This window comes from Gigantopelta aegis, chromosome 12 (assembly GCF_016097555.1).
Source record: "Gigantopelta aegis isolate Gae_Host chromosome 12, Gae_host_genome, whole genome shotgun sequence".
NCBI classification, from domain to species: Eukaryota; Metazoa; Mollusca; class Gastropoda; order Neomphalida; family Peltospiridae; genus Gigantopelta; species Gigantopelta aegis.
Window position 1 is genome coordinate 17,503,268 of NC_054710.1, and position 18,253 is coordinate 17,521,520.

The window sequence follows — 18,253 nt, forward strand, 5'->3', positions numbered from 1 at the left end:
TAAACCACTTGCACCGACCAGTAATCCATAACTGGTTCAACAAAGGCCATGGTTTGTGCTATCCTGCCTGTGGGAAGCGCAAATAAAAGATCCCTTGCTGCCTGTCGTAAAAGAGTAGCCTATGTGGCGAAAGCTGGTTTCCTCTCAAAATATGTGTGGTCCTTAACCATACGTCTGACGCCATATAACCGTAAATAAAATGTGTTGAGTGCGTCGTTAAATAAAACATTTCTTTCTTTCTTATTTGCAATAATGTAACGGAGATTCAATTATAAAAACTTAAAGATGGAAAACATGTTAACATAATAAACCAAGACATGTTACATGATTCCTTCCAAGAAGAGAAAAAACTAACTTTTCAAATGATATTCACGCAAAGTGCCGTCAGTTTTAGTTTTCTATAAATAATCAGGTAAAAAAGGTATGGGTTACTGCGTATGTGTCAACACCGTAACGGGCATAATTAATAAATTGATGTATTAAGTGAATATGATTAATTTAGAGATCATCATAAATGGATGCTTCGAACATAGCTTGGCAATTCAACATAGCTAATCAACAACAATGAGTCGACAATGTACGTGGATTTTTTTTTTTTGTCAACACCGTAACATTATGGCGTTACGATTTTGATCAAGTGTCTAAATAACTAGATGTTTGACATGAAATAGCTTTTAAATGTACTGACGTGTCGCTAAACAAATACTGTAAATCAAGAAAATGTTGCAATAATATGGTGACTTTGCTACAAGTAAAATAATAATAAATAAATACATTACTTTATTGGTGACTGTGGCGACCGACCTGTAGGCCGAGCACAGAGCCTTTAATATATACAACCGACAAATTGCATTACCTTTAATATATGCAACAGCTGACATCGCAATACTTTCTATATGAACTTTGGGCAACTGTTGGCATCTCACAATACTTAGGCCAAAACAAAATAATATGTGTGTTTTAGGTTTCATCTCTGGAAAAAACCGGCCTCGGTGGCGTCGTGGCAGGCCATCGGTCTACAGGCTGGTAGGTACTGGGTTCGGATCCCAGTCGAGGCATGGGATTTTTAATCCAGATACCGACTCCAAACCCTGAGTGAGTGCTCCGCAAGGCTCAATGGGTAGGTGTAAACCACTTGCACCGACCAGTGATCCATAACTGGTTCAACAAAGGCCATGGTTTGTGCTATCCTGCCTGTGGGAAGCGCAAATAAAAGATCCCTTGCTGCCTGTCGTAAAAAGAGTAGCCTATGTGGCGACAGCGGGTTTCCTCTAAAAACAGTGTCAGAATGACCATATGTTTGACGTCCAATAGCCGATGATAAGATAAAAAATCAATGTGCTCTAGCGGCGTCGTTAAATAAAACAAACTTCTTCTTCTTCTTCTCTGGAAAAAATAGGGTAGGTAGGAACTTTTTTTTTTCTTTTCTTTTTTCTTTTTTTTAAACCTTGTTTATGACATACTGCATATAACCTGTCTGCAAAAATCGCGGTAGATGTTGGGTTTTTTTTTGTTTGGTTTTTTGGTAGTCAAAATGTTTTAGGGTCACAGCGTAAAATTAGGGTCGGTCGGGAAACCGGAAACACACAATTTGTTTTTACGCTTTAGTACTTTGATGACGCAGTGTATAATGGTTCTACAGTATTCCCTTCTACTCTTATTGTTTTAGCCATTTAATTGTGTGCGCATGTAATTGTGTCAATCATTCTATTTTCGTGGTAACTGGAAACTTTTCTTGTTAAAAGAAATGAAATATGTTCATGCTATTTTACTCTTCGGTGAGATACTCAAAAATATGAATCAGTAAATGTTCATCACATAAAAATTATCGATTTTTTATTAAAAGAAAACAAGGTATGCCAACACCTTAACATGCAGCCATTGCGGAGTTGATAAAATATCTAAATAGCCGTATGTTAGATGTGAATTAGCTTTAAATAGATATGAAATAATTTTTAAATGTGCCTTTGCCGTTTTAATTAGATGAATGTGTAAGTATATTCAACTTATAGGGTAGGAAGCTTTCTTGTGCTCCCTGAAGATAGGGTTCAAATATTGTCCTGCTATTTCTTTGGTCGACAATCATTCAGAAAGATGAAGCAATAAATTTCCATCATATATAAAAGATTTTTAATATGTGTTCATCGTAATTGTAATGAATATGCACTATAGGAATTATATGAATTCATAGAATTTGGGTCACTGGAATTATTCCAGAAGTCAATATAAAACACAATCTTCCATAAGACAACACCAGTCAGCATAAACGAGAGACTATGTCAAGAATGACGATGGAAAACCTAAAAAAAACTTAACTTTTAAGGGCTACGTATCACAGGCATTCTTTGTAACTCGAAGAAAATGGAGAATTTTGGTTCAATATTTTAAGAATTTTCGATGACCCATCATCTGTTACGGTGTTAATCAACTTTCAGACCCTGTTCCAGAAAACAAAATGGATAAAAATGATAAAATCATATGTAAAGATCGCTGCTTGAATTTGAAATACATTCACCTGACCCCAGAGTAAGACATGACCCTAAAACATCATTCTTTAAAAACGTTATTTTTAACAAAGTACTAATATGGAAAGTAACATATTCTGGGAGAATGACCCACCCCCACTGTAAACATTACGATGCCAATAGTGACTGAAATTTGGACTATAATACCAAGTGCTCCCGTATTTCTTTCTCCATATCTAAATTATCAAACATTCTCACTGGTCAGGTTTCAGATGATTTTGACGGGCAGAGAGCGGAGAACTCCATGCCAAGTCCCCTGACCTTACTACCATCGAACATAATTTCTGATGCACTTGGAGTATGGTCAACAGTTGATATCCCGAGCAGAACGCTATTCGGTCCAATGAAAGGAACCATTATTAAACAGAACGCAACACACTTTTACTTTGGACCGTACATTTGGCAGGTAGGTGTATTGTGGGGTGCGTATAGGGATGTGTAAACAAAACACGCGTACACTACTGGTAGTACATCACAGGTAGGTGTATGGTGGTGTGTGTATAGGGATGTGTAAACAAACGACACGTACACCACGGGTAGTATATCACAGGTAGGTGCATGGTTGGGTGCGTATAACGATGTGTAAACAAAACACACGTACACTACTGGTAGTACATCACAGGTAGGTGTATGGTGGTGTGTGTATAGGGATGTGTAAACAAAACACACGTACACTACTTCAACTCATTTTGAAATTCTTACATGTTGACTTTTGATTAAAAATTTGATATACTTAACTGTGATATGTATGTTATCGAATGTTAATATACTTGTGATATTTATACTTTGCGCATGTCTTTACGCGGTGTTTTTAATTTTATATTGATGTTGGTCGTCAATTTACTTAAATGTTTATCATTATTTTATAACTAACAGTGGAGTCCTTAAAATCCATCCATTGATTCACTGAAACAAGTCAAGGGTCAGTAATATATTAATATAAATACTCTTCAAAAAAAAGAAACTTGACATTGGTTTTCAAAGTTTAATTTTTTTTTAAAAGGTAGACATGATACAAGCAACCAAAGATCAAGGCGCCATGGGAAGGGGATTACTCAGTACATGTCCGAAACAGTATCTCTGGGAATCCACCTGAAACATGTACACAGGAATATGTGTGACATAGGGGTGGGCAAAATGTCAGTATCGGTTATGACCACCACGAGCCCTGATGGCAGCTTGACAACGGCGACGCATGGAAACAATCAAACTTTGCACAACACAGCTGCGGAAGTGTTTGGGATGATGGATTCCTCCGGCGCACGCGCTGATCCAGTGTATCCCATAGATGTTCTTTTGAGTTTAAATCCGGCGAACGGGCAGGCCAAAGTAATGTCTGGACGTTGTGCAGTTGTAGAAACTCCTAACACGCGCAACATGTGGTCTGGCATTGCCATACTGAAACATAGCACCGTTGATGTTCATGTGCGCAATAACGTGATGCTGCAGGATCTCGTCTCGATAGCTGAGACTCATCTGAGAACAAAACAGTTCTCCACCTGGCACGTGTCCATCTCGCCCTCTGCTAGCACCACTGTAGACGTTCCCTCAGCTAATTACGAACTGTCCGGTCAGAAATTTTGTGTAGTCCAGGGATTTATTTCGCTGTGGTTGTTGCTGTTGTGGTTCGATTTCGAAGATGACATATGCGGATGTATTGATCTTGAGCAGCGGTGGTTACTCTGTGACGACCTGACCGTAACACTTTGGGTGGTGTTGTACCGTGCCATAAAGTAGACATGGTCTGCCTGGAGACGCCAAATTGCCTTGCCACAGCTTGTTGAGTTGCCCCTGCTTACAATCTCCCAATGGCATTATTGCCTTGGGCTGACGTCAATCTTGGCATTATTTCGCTACCTACAGTGTCGTTATGCCGTCTGTTTGAATCACTGCTGATGTGGCCTTTTATGCCCCACCAACGGAGGGTTCGGCATGCAAAGTTACAGAACTTCATGATGTACGTGCTTCTCAGAGGATTGCGCTTTTGCGTTTCAGTACATACTATGGCTACGTTTATGCGAATCGAACGTGTTTTATAGTGTGTTTGCATCACCATTCGATCACTTACTTGATTGTCTTTACGATGTCTTTGATTCTGTAAAAATAATCCGATATTATTTTTACCAATGTCAAGTTTCTTCTTCTTTTTTTATGAAGAGTGTATTACATGTAAGTGTACTTCCCCATAATACCTATGTCTCGTTACATCCAGTGTCCCACGACTCGTATATCAAAGTCCATGGTATGTGCTATCCTGTCTGTGGGATGGTGCATATAAAAGAACCCTTGCTACTGATGAAAAATGTAGCGGGTATCCTCTCTAAGATTATATGTTAAAATTACAAAATGTTTGACATCCAATAGCCGATGATTAATAAATCATTGTGAACTAGTGGTATCGTTAACTATTTTCAGATATATGTCAAAAGTTAACAATTGTTTGACATCCAATAGCAGATGATTAATAAATCAAGGTGGCGTCGTTAAACAAAACAAACTTTAACTTTCCCCCCATGATACGATCATACTTTGCCTAATAAGCAAATGTAAAAATAGAATCCGTCTTTATTTGTGGCACCGATGTCCTGATAAAGTTTAAAAACATAACGAAAAAATACCTCGCGTAATATTGAATACAAGCAGGTTTTTTTATGAACATGAAATGTGTTGTCTAACATGTTCAACATGTGTTTTATATGTGTGAAGTTCCATCGTGGAGCTAGGCAAGAAGCTTACCCCTATATTTTAATGATATGGTCTTACGAGACCGAACGGAATTCAAACTCATACCAAGTTATCGAGAGAGAGAGAGAGAGAGAGAGAGAGAGAGAGAGAGAGAGAGAGAGAGAGAGAGAGAGAGAGAGAGAGAGAGAGAGAGAGAGAGAGAGAAAGAGAGAGAGAGGGAGAGAGAGAGACAGACAGACAGACAGACAGAGAGAGACAGAGACAGAGAGAGAGAGGGGGGTGCGCTTATGCAGAGCAATGATACTATATATATGAACATGATGCGGTGCGGTCGAAACCTGAAATGTTTGATATAGACATAGAAAATGAATGTGAGTATAGTTTAAAGTTAGATGATGATTATTAAAACTTATTAAAATTATATGCATGCCGGTTAGCAAATAATTTTGATTTCATTTTGTATGTGTATTACGATAATAACCACGACATATACATACATACATACATATACATACACACACACACACACACACACACACACACACACACACACACACACACATATACATATATATATATATATATATATATATCGTTAAAAAGTGTATGTTTTTCTCTACATGACAGGCTTGTTTCGTGAGAGAGTTGAATTATTGCTCTCACTCATCAGATGTAGATTTAATTACACCGTCAACGGAAAGCTGATGACGTAATGTACTCTGTGACGTCGAGGTTACGTCACTATGCAGGTCTATAATAGGTGATGTGTGGTATGCGCACAGAAGGTATTTGCGTCTGTGTCGACATGCTGATACGAGTTCATTCTTGGAGTTTAGTGTGCTGGTTTCAGGTTTATACATTATGAACAGTTTTTCCTTCAGGCAGAGGTTACATCTTTTGCTCGCTGGAGAGTATGATTTTGCTTTGGATAAAATTTTCCACTTAATGGTGTATGGGGTGAATCTATCCTTCAGTGTCCAAATGTACTGACTTAGCGCTGTTGCGTTCTTCTGTGTTGCGTTTTGAAAACTGCTCGTGTGCGCAGTATATCTCGTCTTAAATGTGTTCTCGGTCAAACCAACGTATGTTTCTTGCTTGTTGTTATCGAGTGTATTAACGGTAGCTTGATATATTACTCCTTTCTGCAAGCATTTGCCCTCAAGTGGACATTCAGCTCTTCGTCTACAGTTGCATTCTCTGGGGGGAACTGCGTCTTTGTCTCTGTGTTGTTGAAGTAGAGTTTTGTTATGCGCTGAAATTATTTTCCCAACATTAGGCATGCAGCTATAGCTAATTTTAACGGTGTTTCGATTTATAATTTTGTGGAGAGGGTTGCTTTTGGGAAAGCACTCATCGAGTAATCTGAGGAACTGGTGACCTACGTTGGTTTTCACGTTGGAGCTATATGGTGGGTTGTACCAGGTGATGTTTCTATTGCGGTTGTTTCTGCGTCTGTTGTTTTCTGCTGTTGGGGTGTATTTGAGGTTATAGTTACATCCGCTCTTGAGTAAGGCTTCCTTATATGGGCGTTTCGCTTCTTCAAAGATGCACTCATTCGAAGATATATCAGAAAGCCTTTTATTTATTGTTTTTGGTATACTGCGGATGATATTTGGAGGGTGGTTGCTCTTGTTGTGGATGTATAAAGGTGTGTTGTTTGGTTTCATATAGGGTTTGACTGAGCTCTTTTCAAGGTCTAGAGTTACGTCTAAGTAATCTACAGATTTTTTGTTGGCGACTATGGTGATCTTGAGTTTATGGTTTGCAAATATTCTGCAAATATCTTTTTTGATTATCTCTATGGTTCTCGGTGACTCATTGAATGCAGCTAGGCCATCGTCGCGATATAGTCCTATATTGTTGCCGTATTTGGCTTGTAGTTCTGAAAGAAGAAAGAGCCCGACTATTTCGCAAATTTCTGCTCCATCGTAACTACCCATAGTTACATCAAACCGTGATTGTTTGCCTCTTTTGCACCATGCCTTGCTGTTGTTAAATAGCAGTGAATTTCTTGCTTGTAATATTATTTCCATCTCATCGCTAGAAATATCATCGAATTTGGATGCGAACTGTAGGGCTTGTTTCACGAGATTTTCTGTTATGGACGGATAAAAATCGCATATGTCGAAACATATGAAAGAATAGTTGGATTTATTGGATATTGCTTTAAACCACTTAATCACGTCTGACGTGTTCCTCCACTGGTTTGTTCTGGTTGTGTTCAGAATCTTTCTGTTGATTCTCTCTAAGATTTTTTTGCTTATTATGCCAATTTCCGGTTTAGATGGGTTTATTAGTCTACAGGTGGGTTTATTGGAGAAGTTTGGTTTGTGGTCTTTTAACGTAATAAATGCTTCACTTTTTGCTGTTGTATCTATGCGGTCTGCTAGATTTAGTTTTTCTGCAATGTGTTTGTCTTTAGTGGTTATCTCTTGTTCTGAGTTCTGTGGCGCTGTTTTATATGCTTTGGTTGTGTTGCTATCTAGTAGTCTGTTGTAAGTGGTGGTGTCTAGCTTGTAAAAGTTTGTGGTTTTATCGGCAGGTACGAGTAGTTTCTTGTCATGTTTTATAGTGTTTATGTCCTTAGCGAGTTTTCGCTGTAGTTGGTTGCTTGATGTGTTGTTAAATTGTAGATTTTTAGCTAGTCTTACCATTTTTTCTTCGAAGTTCTTGAGTTCTGGTATAGAAGGAGGGGATTTGGTGGTGTTAAATCCGTATGTTTCTTTCTGTTGTGTTGCAACTTCGGGATTGAGGAAGAAGAAAGATCTCCATCTTAATCTCCTTAGGAATGACTCGGTCTTTTCTAAGAAGCATTTTCTGTAGTCATCAGGTTTCGCGATCGGTATATTTTTGGTAGAGTATCCAAAGTTTACACATTCCATGGCGGCTTTCAGAGTGCTCAACAATATAAGGAGCTTTGTAATAGTAGTCGTTTTCGAGTTGAAAGACGCTATTTTATAGAGTGCTCAACCGTGTGGGAGCCAGATATATCGTTAAAAAGTGTATGTTTTTCTCTACATGACAGGCTTGTTTCGTGAGAGAGTTGAATTATTGCTCTCACTCATCAGATGTAGATTTAATTACACCGTCAACGGAAAGCTGATGACGTAATGTACTCTGTGACGTCGAGGTTACGTCACTATGCAGGTCTATAATAGGTGATGTGTGGTATGCGCACAGAAGGTATTTGCGTCTGTGTCGACATGCTGATACGAGTTCATTCTTGGAGTTTAGTGTGCTGGTTTCAGGTTTATACATTATGAACAGTTTTTCCTTCAGGCAGAGGTTACATCTTTTGCTCGCTGGAGAGTATGATTTCGCTTTGGATAAAATTTTCCACTTAATGGTGTATGGGGTGAATCTATCCTTCAGTGTCCAAATGTACTGACTTAGCGCTGTTGCGTTCTTCTGTGTTGCGTTTTGAAAACTGCTCGTGTGCGCAGTATATCTCGTCTTAAATGTGTTCTCGGTCAAACCAACGTATGTTTCTTGCTTGTTGTTATCGAGTGTATTAACGGTAGCTTGATAATAATATTTATTATTATTATTATTATTATTATTATTATTATTATTATTATATAAACATATAAACATTCATTTTGATCAAAACTTAATATATAGCAAGATCTTATTAATATATCTAACATACAATTTTATTAATTTGAGTCATTTAAACAAAAACAAAACCGAGTGCTTCGAATATATGGTGAGCATGTTACGGAGTCTTCAGGAGGACTCGATACACTGTTACGGAGTCTACAGGAGGACTAGGAGGACTCGATACACTGTTACGGAGTCTTCAGGAGGACTCGATACACTGTTACGGAGTTTTCATGAGGACTCGATACACTGTTACGGAGTCTTCAGGAGGACTAGGACTCGATACACTGTTACGGAGTCTTCAGGAGGACTCGATACACTGTTACGGAGTCTTCAGGAGGACTCGATACACTGTTACGGAGTCTTCAGGAGGACTAGGAGGACTCGATACACTGTTACGGAGTCTTCAGGAGGACTCGATACACTGTTACGGAGTCTTTAGGAGGACTAGGAGGACTCGATACACTGTTACGGAGTCTTCAGGAGGACTCGATACACTGTTACGGAGTCTTCAGGAGGACTCGATACACTGTTACGGAGTCTTCAGGAGGACTAGGACTCGATACACTGTTACGGAGTCTTCAGGAGGACTCGATACACTGTTATGGAGTCTTTAGGAGGACTCGATACACTGTTACGGAGTCTTCAGGAGGACTCGATACACTGTTACGGAGTCTTCAGGAGGACTAGGAGGACTCGATACACTGTTACGGAGTCTTCAGGAGGACTCGATACACTGTTACGGAGTTTTCATGAGGACTCGATACACTGTTACGGAGTCTTCAGGAGGACTAGGACTCGATACACTGTTACGGAGTCTTCAGGAGGACTCGATACACTGTTACGGAGTCTTCAGGAGGACTCGATACACTGTTACGGAGTCTTCAGGAGGACTAGGAGGACTCGATACACTGTTACGGAGTCTTCAGGAGGACTCGATACACTGTTACGGAGTCTTTAGGAGGACTAGGAGGACTCGATACACTGTTACGGAGTCTTCAGGAGGACTCGATACACTGTTACGGAGTCTTCAGGAGGACTAGGAGGACTCGATACACTGTTACGGAGTCTTCAGGAGGACTCGATACACTGTTACGGAGTCTTCAGGAGGACTCGATACACTGTTACGGAGTCTTCAGGAGGACTAGGAGGACTCGATACACTGTTACGGAGTCTTCAGGAGGACTCGATACACTGTTACGGAGTCTTCAGGAGGACTAGGAGGACTCGATACACTGTTACGGAGTCTTCAGGAGGACTCGATACACTGTTACGGAGTCTTTAGGAGGACTCGATACACTGTTACGGAGTCTTCAGGAGGACTAGGAGGACTCGATACACTGTTACGGAGTCTTCAGGAGGACTCGATACACTGTTACGGAGTCTTCAGGAGGACTCGATACACTGTTACGGAGTCTGCAGGAGGACTAGGAGGACTCGATACACTGTTACGGAGTCTTCAGGAGGACTCGATACACTGTTACGGAGTCTTCAGGAGGACTAGGAGGACTCGATACACTGTTACGGAGTCTTCAGGAGGACTCGATACACTGTTACGGAGTCTTTAGGAGGACTCGATACACTGTTACGGAGTCTTCAGGAGGACTAGGAGGACTCGATACACTGTTACGGAGTCTTCAGGAGGACTCGATACACTGTTACGGAGTCTTCAGGAGGACTCGATACACTGTTACGGAGTCTTCAGGAGGACTAGGAGGACTCGATACACTGTTACGGAGTCTTCAGGAGGACTCGATACACTGTTACGGAGTCTTCAGGAGGACTCGATACACTGTTACGGAGTCTTCAGGAGAACTCGATACACTGTTACGGAGTCTTCAGGAGGACTAGGAGGACTCGATACACTGTTACGGAGTCTTCAGGAGGACTAGGAGGACTCGATACACTGTTACGGAGTCTTCAGGAGGACTCGATACACTGTTACGGAGTCTTCAGGAGGACTCGATACACTGTTACGGAGTCTGCAGGAGGACTAGGAGGACTCGATACACTGTTACGGAGTCTTCAGGAGGACTCAATACACTGTTACGGAGTCTTCAGGAGGACTCGATACACTGTTATGGAATTTTACGAGGATGTAAACAACTAAAACAGGCGCGGATCTGGGGTGATGGTGCTATTGGTGCGCACCCCACTGGAATTTCGATTTGTGCTAATAAAATACAAAATAATACAAGAAATGTATTTGGGTTTTGTGGGATACATGCAATATGTTGGTTGAATAAGTGTTTCTGGGGAAGATTTCCGTCATACATCTTGCATTTTGGTGTTGCCTACTTTGAATGCTATGCGTGCCCCTATAAAACATAGTATCTCCTCCCTGAATACTTTGTGTGCACTTTTAAAACATCCCGCATCTATCCCTAAAGGGGACGGGACGTAGTCCACTGGTAAAGCGCTCGCCTGATACACAATCGATCCCGCATCTATCCCTAAATGGGACGGGACGTAGTCCACTGGTAAAGCGCTCGCCTGATACACAATCGATCCCGCATCTATTCCTAAAGGAGACGGGACGTAGTCCACTGGTAAAGCGCTCGTCTGATACACAATCGATCCCGCATCTATCCCTAAAGGAGACGGGACGTAGTCCACTGGTAAAGCGCTCGCCTGATACACAATCGATCCCGCATCTATTCCTAAAGGAGACGAGACGTAGTCCACTGGTAAAGCGCTCGCCTGATACACAATCGATCCCGCATCTATCCCTAAAGGAGACGGGACGTAGTCCACTGGTAAAGCGCTCGCCTGATACACAATGATACATAATCGATCCCGCATCTATCCCTAAAGGAGACGGAACGTAGTCCACTGGTAAAGCGCTCGCCTGATACACAATCAATCCCGCATCTATCCCTAAAGGAGACGGAACGTAGTCCACTGGTAAAGCGCTCGCTTGATACACAATCGATCCCGCATCTATCCCTAAAGGAGACGGGACGTAGTCCACTGGTAAAGCGCTCGCCTGATACACAATCGATCCCGCATCTATCCCTAAAGGAGACGGGACGTAGTCCACTGGTAAAGCGCTCGCCTGATACACAATCGATCCCGCATCTATCCCTAAAGGGGACGGGACGTAGTCCACTGGTAAAGCGCTCGCCTGATACACAATCGATCCCGCATCTATCCCTAAAGGAGACGGGACGTAGTCCACTGGTAAAGCGCTCGCCTGATACACAATCGATCCCGCATCTATTCCTAAAGGAGACGAGACGAAGTCCACTGGTAAAGCGCTCGCCTGATACACAATCGATCCCGCATCTATCCCTAAAGGAGACGGGACGTAGTCCACTGGTAAAGCGCTCGCCTGATACACAATGATACATAATCGATCCCGCATCTATCCCTAAAGGAGACGGAACGTAGTCCACTGGTAAAGCGCTCGCCTGATACACAATCAATCCCGCATCTATCCCTAAAGGAGACTGGACGTAGTCCACTGGTAAAGCGCTCGCCTGATACACAATCGATCCCGCATCTATCCCTAAAGGAGACGGAACGTAGTTCACTGGTAAAGCGCTCGCTTGATACACAATCGATCCCGCATCTATCCCTAAAGGAGACGGGACGTAGTTCACTGGTAAAGCGCTCGCCTGATACACAATCGATCCCGCATCTATCCCTAAAGGAGACGGGACGTAGTCCACTGGTAAAGCGCTCGCCTGATACACAATCGATCCCGCATCTATCCCTAAAGGAGACGGGACGTAGTCCACTGGTAAAGCGCTCGCTTGATACACAATCGATCCCGCATCTATCCCTAGAGGAGACGGGACGTAGTCCACTGGTAAAGCGCTCGCTTGATACACAATCGATCCCGCATCTATCCCTAGAGGAGACGGAACGTAGTCCACTGGTAAAGCGCTCGCTTGATACACAATCGATCCCGCATCTATTCCTAGAGGAGACGGGACGTAGTCCACTGGTAAAGCGCTCGCTTGATACACAATCGATCCCGAATCGATTCCCGTCGGGCTATTTCTCGTTTCAGCCAGTGCATCACAACTGGTATATGAAATGCCGTGGTATGTGCTATCCTGTCTGTGGGATTGTGTACATATAAAATATCCCTTGCTACTAATAAAAAAAATACAGCGGAATTCCTCTCTAAGATTATATGTTAAAATTAAAAAATGTTTAACATCCAATAGCCGATGATTAATAAATCATTGTGAACTAGTGGTATCGTTAAATGAAAGAAACTTCACTAGCAAATGATAACACTATTATTTCACTACTAAATATTTTAAAGATGTTTCACTAAGATATATAATAAATTCACTGACCTGTCTTCGCAATATCCATACCGTGGAACATCACAGTAGTAGCAGCTAACTGTTATACTATATTGATATTTAATATATTTTCTGGTACACGTTAAATATGCTCATAGACGTCACATAGCCATACCGTTCACATATTTCTGAATTTAAGCTACATGCAGCAGAATATACCAAGGGCAACTTTGACGTCCATAACCATATTGAAACGTCATCGTATTGTTGACGTCGTAGTTATGTTTCCGGCGACGCCCGTAATATACGAATACTTTCAAAATGCCTGTGAAAGTTGTTGTTTTGTTTTGGTTTTTGGTTTTTGTTTTTCGTTTGCTTTTGTTTTAGTTTTCTTTTCTAAGTTTTATTGTTTATTGCTTGTTTTAATTATAATTTATTTATTTATTTATTTATTATTATTACTATTACTATTATTATTATTATTATTATTATTATTATTACTTAAAATAACATTTTCAAACTGGTTACATACCAGAGAAATGTTTCTTATAAACAAAACAAAAGGCAGGTCACACTAACATCTAAAAACGTTGATATACATAAACAGTGACGGTTATAAACAATACTTTATAAGTCTAATAAGTGCCCACTCATGTCGAACAAGTACACTGTGTTTCAATAGCTCTGTATCATGTTCGGAACGTTTCAATAGCTCTGTATCATGTTCGGAACGTTTCAATAGCTCTGTATCATGTTCGGAATGTTACTAAATAGAGTATCGTTGCTCTGAACAAGCGCATTACTCGTGGAATAATTTCGTATGTAAGAAAAAATCATTTTAAAGAAATAAAATGAAATTTAACCTAGTACAAATATTAGAACGATCAGAAACACATTTAATATACAGCCACTAATATTTTATGCAGAAAAATATATTTGATATATAATTACAGTCATCAAAAAGTCTCTGTTAGTCGATAACATCTTAAACATTGTTGCAAACTCAGGAATGTCCCTTTAATAACAAAAATACAATCTACAAAATAGTCGAAAATGGTTGTTTTAAAATATAATTTTTTAAAGTTCTAGATGCCAGGAAAACGCGTTTTAGGCTTTCAGATATTACAGAATTTCCAAGGAACATTCCCCAGCAAATACCTAGTCGAACCCTCCCACTCGAAATTCTGGCTATGGGCCTGACACTATGTTTCAATAGCTCTGTATCATGTTCGGAACGTTTCAATAGCTCTGTATCATGTTCGGAACGTTTCAATAGCTCTGTATCATGTTCGGAACGTTACTAAATAGAGTATCGTTGCTCTGAACAAGCGCATTACTCGTGGAACGAGCTTTCAGAGAGTGGTGAATATGTTTTAACTTTCCAAACAGTTGGACGACGTTTCCAGAGCAATCGACACGTCTATGGAATCAGAAGCCAACTGGATGCGTTACGTCATCACAGCGAGACATGGCGGGGAGGCGAACTTGAAGTCTATGGAACACAAAGGACAAATCTATTTTTATTCCTTTAAAGCAATATCAGCATCAACTGAACTTGTCGTCTGGCCTGGTCACTCGGAAAGGGCGAGCAGAAGTTTTAAAAAGCCTGGATGGTGTTGGAATCCGATCACTAACGGTGGGTGTTGGAATCCGATCACTAACGGTGGGTGTTGGAATCTGATCACTAACGGTGGGTGTTGGAATCCGATCACTAACGGTGGGTGTTGGAATCCGATCACTAACGGTGGGTGTTGGAATCCGATCACTAACGGTGGGTGTTGGAATCTGATCTCTAACGGTGGGTGTTGGAATCCGATCACTAACGGTGGGTGTTGGAATCTGATCACTAACGGTGGGTGTTGGAATCCGATCAGTAACGGTGGGTGTTGGAATCCGATCACTAACGGTGGGTGTTGGAATCTGATCACTAACGGTGGGTGTTGGAATCCGATCACTAACGGTGGGTGTTGGAATCTGATCACTAACGGTGGGTGTTGGAATCCGATCACTAACGGTGGGTGTTGGAATCTGATCACTAACGGTGGGTGTTGGAATCCGATCAGTAACAGTGGGTGTTGAAATCCGCATGTGAACTTGGGGGCGGGACGTGGCTTGATGCGCGGTCAGTCTGGGATCGTTCCGCGTCGGTGGACCCATTGGGCTTTTTCTCGTTTCAGCCAGTGCACCACGACTGGTATATCAACGGCCGTGTTATATGCTAACCTGCCTGTGAGATGGTGCATATAACAGATCCCCTGTTACTAATGGAGAACTGTAGCGGGTTTCCTCTCTAAGATTATATTCCAAAATTAACAGATGTTTGACATCAAATCAACGTGCTCTAGTGGTGTCATAAACAAAACAAACCCTGCCTGTGAACTTAACACACCCTCTCTATTTAGTTCAGCTATTTTGGAACTTTTATGAAAACGTTTGTTTTGTTAAATAACACCACTAGAGCACATTGGTTAACTAATCATCGGCTATTGGATGTCAAATATTTGGTCATTCTGACACGTAGTCATTAAAGGAAACCTGCAACATGTTTCCTAATGCAGCAAGGGCTCTTTTATATGTACTTTCCCACAGACAGGAAAGCACATACCATGGCCTTTGAGACTGAGACAAGAACGAACCCAATCAGCTGAATGGATCCCGGTTATTCGATCATGAGACGCAAGCACCTCAGGCGACAGAGTTAAATCAGTGTCAATGTGAACACACACACACACACACACACACACACACACACACATACGCACACACACATACACACACACACGCACACACAACACACGAACGCACAGACACACACACACAGCAGCACCACCACCACACACGTACATACACACACGCACATACACACACAGATACACACACAAACACACACGCACGCGCGCGCGCACACACACACACACACACACACATACTCGTACACAACACATACACGCACACACGCGCGCACACACACAGACACACAACACCACCAACACCACACACGTACATACACACACGCACATACACATACACATATACACACACAAATACATACACACACACATACATACACAAACACACATATACATACATATAAACACACAGACACATACACACACACATGCATACGCACACACACTGTAACACGCACACACATACACCGACACAAACGCTAACACATACACAGACACACGCATACATACAGACATACCCACACACAGACACACACGCACACACACAAATACATATATACACATATACACACACGCATACATACACGCACATACGTACATACATACACATACACATACACACATGCACTTACACCCATCCGCACACGCGCACACACACAGAGACACACACAGAGATACAAACATACAGGCATACACACACACAAACACACACATACATAAGCACACGTATACACACACGCACACATACATTCATACATACATACATATATATACACACACATAAATACACACATGTGCACACACACACACACACACACACACATATATATATATATATATTATATATATATACACGCACATACAGATACACCCACACACACATACATACATACATACACGCACACACACATCAAACACGCACACACACAGACACACATACATACACACACGCACACATACATACATACATACATACATACATACACACACACACATACATACATACATACATACACACACATAAACAAACATACATACACACAGACACACACATACATACATACACACACAGTTACACACACGCACGCACACATAAGCACACACGCACGCACACATGCATACATGCACACATACACACACGTACAGACACATACAGACATACACACAGAGACACACCCACAGACACACACAGAGACATACACACACAGCCATACACACACATACAGACATACACATAGAGACACACACATAGCCATACACATACATACACACACAAACACACACACACACATAGAGACACACAGCCATACACACATACATACAAACACACACACACACACACACACACATACACACACACAACACAACACACACATGTTAGATTGATGGCATAAATGTGATCTCATGGTGATCTTTTTTGGTATTTGTAGAAGCCTGTTGGCCGTTCTTCATGAAGTGTAAGTCACGTGACTGTTTGAGCCACACGCTGCAGTGTGAACGACCAAACGAGCTTCCAGTACACAACTGTCCAAGTGAGTTTAGCTTCACGAAGTATGCTAACTGGTCATCATCATCATCATCATCGTCATCATTATCAGCGTTATCGCCATCACTATCATCATCGTCGTCATCATCATCATCATCGCCATCATCATCATCATCATCATCGTCGTCGTCGTCGTCGTCAACATCATCATCGTCATCAGCAGCGTCATCGTCATCATCATCATCATCGTCGTCGTCGTCGTCGTCATCATCACCATCAACATCATCGTCATCAGCAGCGTCATCGTCATCATCAGAATCGTAGTTTTTGTCGTTATCCTCATTATCATCATCATCGTCGTCGTCATAATCATCATCATCGTCATCATCATCGTCATTATCATCATCATCATTATAATCGTCTTCATATACAGCATCGTCCTTATCATCGTCGTCATCGTCGTTAGCATCATCGTCGTCGTCGTCATAATCGCATCGTCCTCACCATCATTGTCATCATCATCGTCTTCACCGTCGTCGTCGTCATCATCATCATCATCGTCTTCACCATCGTCGTCATCATCATCATCGTCGTCGCAATCTTGGTCGTCATCACAATCTTCGTCGTAGTCATTATCATCGTCAACATCATCATCATAATTTTTATCATTATCCAGGCGTCCGCATTCCTTTGCTTATCATGGGATTACGTGACGGCATACAACGCTCTTACTTAGATCGCATTTTTCGGAGGGGGGGGGGGGGTAGTTTTTTTTCTTTAACGACACCTCTAGAACACATTGTTAAATTAAACATTGGCTATTGCATATCAAACATTTCGTCATTCTGACACGTAGTCATCAGAGAAAACCCGCTACATCTTTCCAAATGCAGCAAGGAATCTTTTATATGCACTTTCCCCCACAGACAGGACATTTTCTGGTAAATTATATTTTATAAGATTTTGGATAGACGAAGTAGACGTTTGAAAAATACGTTACGCAAAATT

At 41.3% G+C, this 18,253-nt stretch overlaps 1 protein-coding gene across 3 annotated transcripts in view; it reads left to right on the forward strand.

Moving 5' to 3' along the window:
• The window catches only part of LOC121386925, a 38,812-nt gene that overhangs the window by 8,291 nt on the left and 12,268 nt on the right, over positions 1-18,253 (forward strand). For all 3 annotated transcript variants that reach the window (XM_041517973.1, XM_041517974.1, XM_041517976.1), the window contains exons 3-5: positions 2,731-2,931; positions 14,459-14,705; positions 17,190-17,291. In XM_041517973.1, coding sequence (XP_041373907.1) covers positions 2,731-2,931; positions 14,459-14,705; positions 17,190-17,291 — 550 coding nt within the window. The remainder of the gene's footprint in view (positions 1-2,730; positions 2,932-14,458; positions 14,706-17,189; positions 17,292-18,253) is intronic.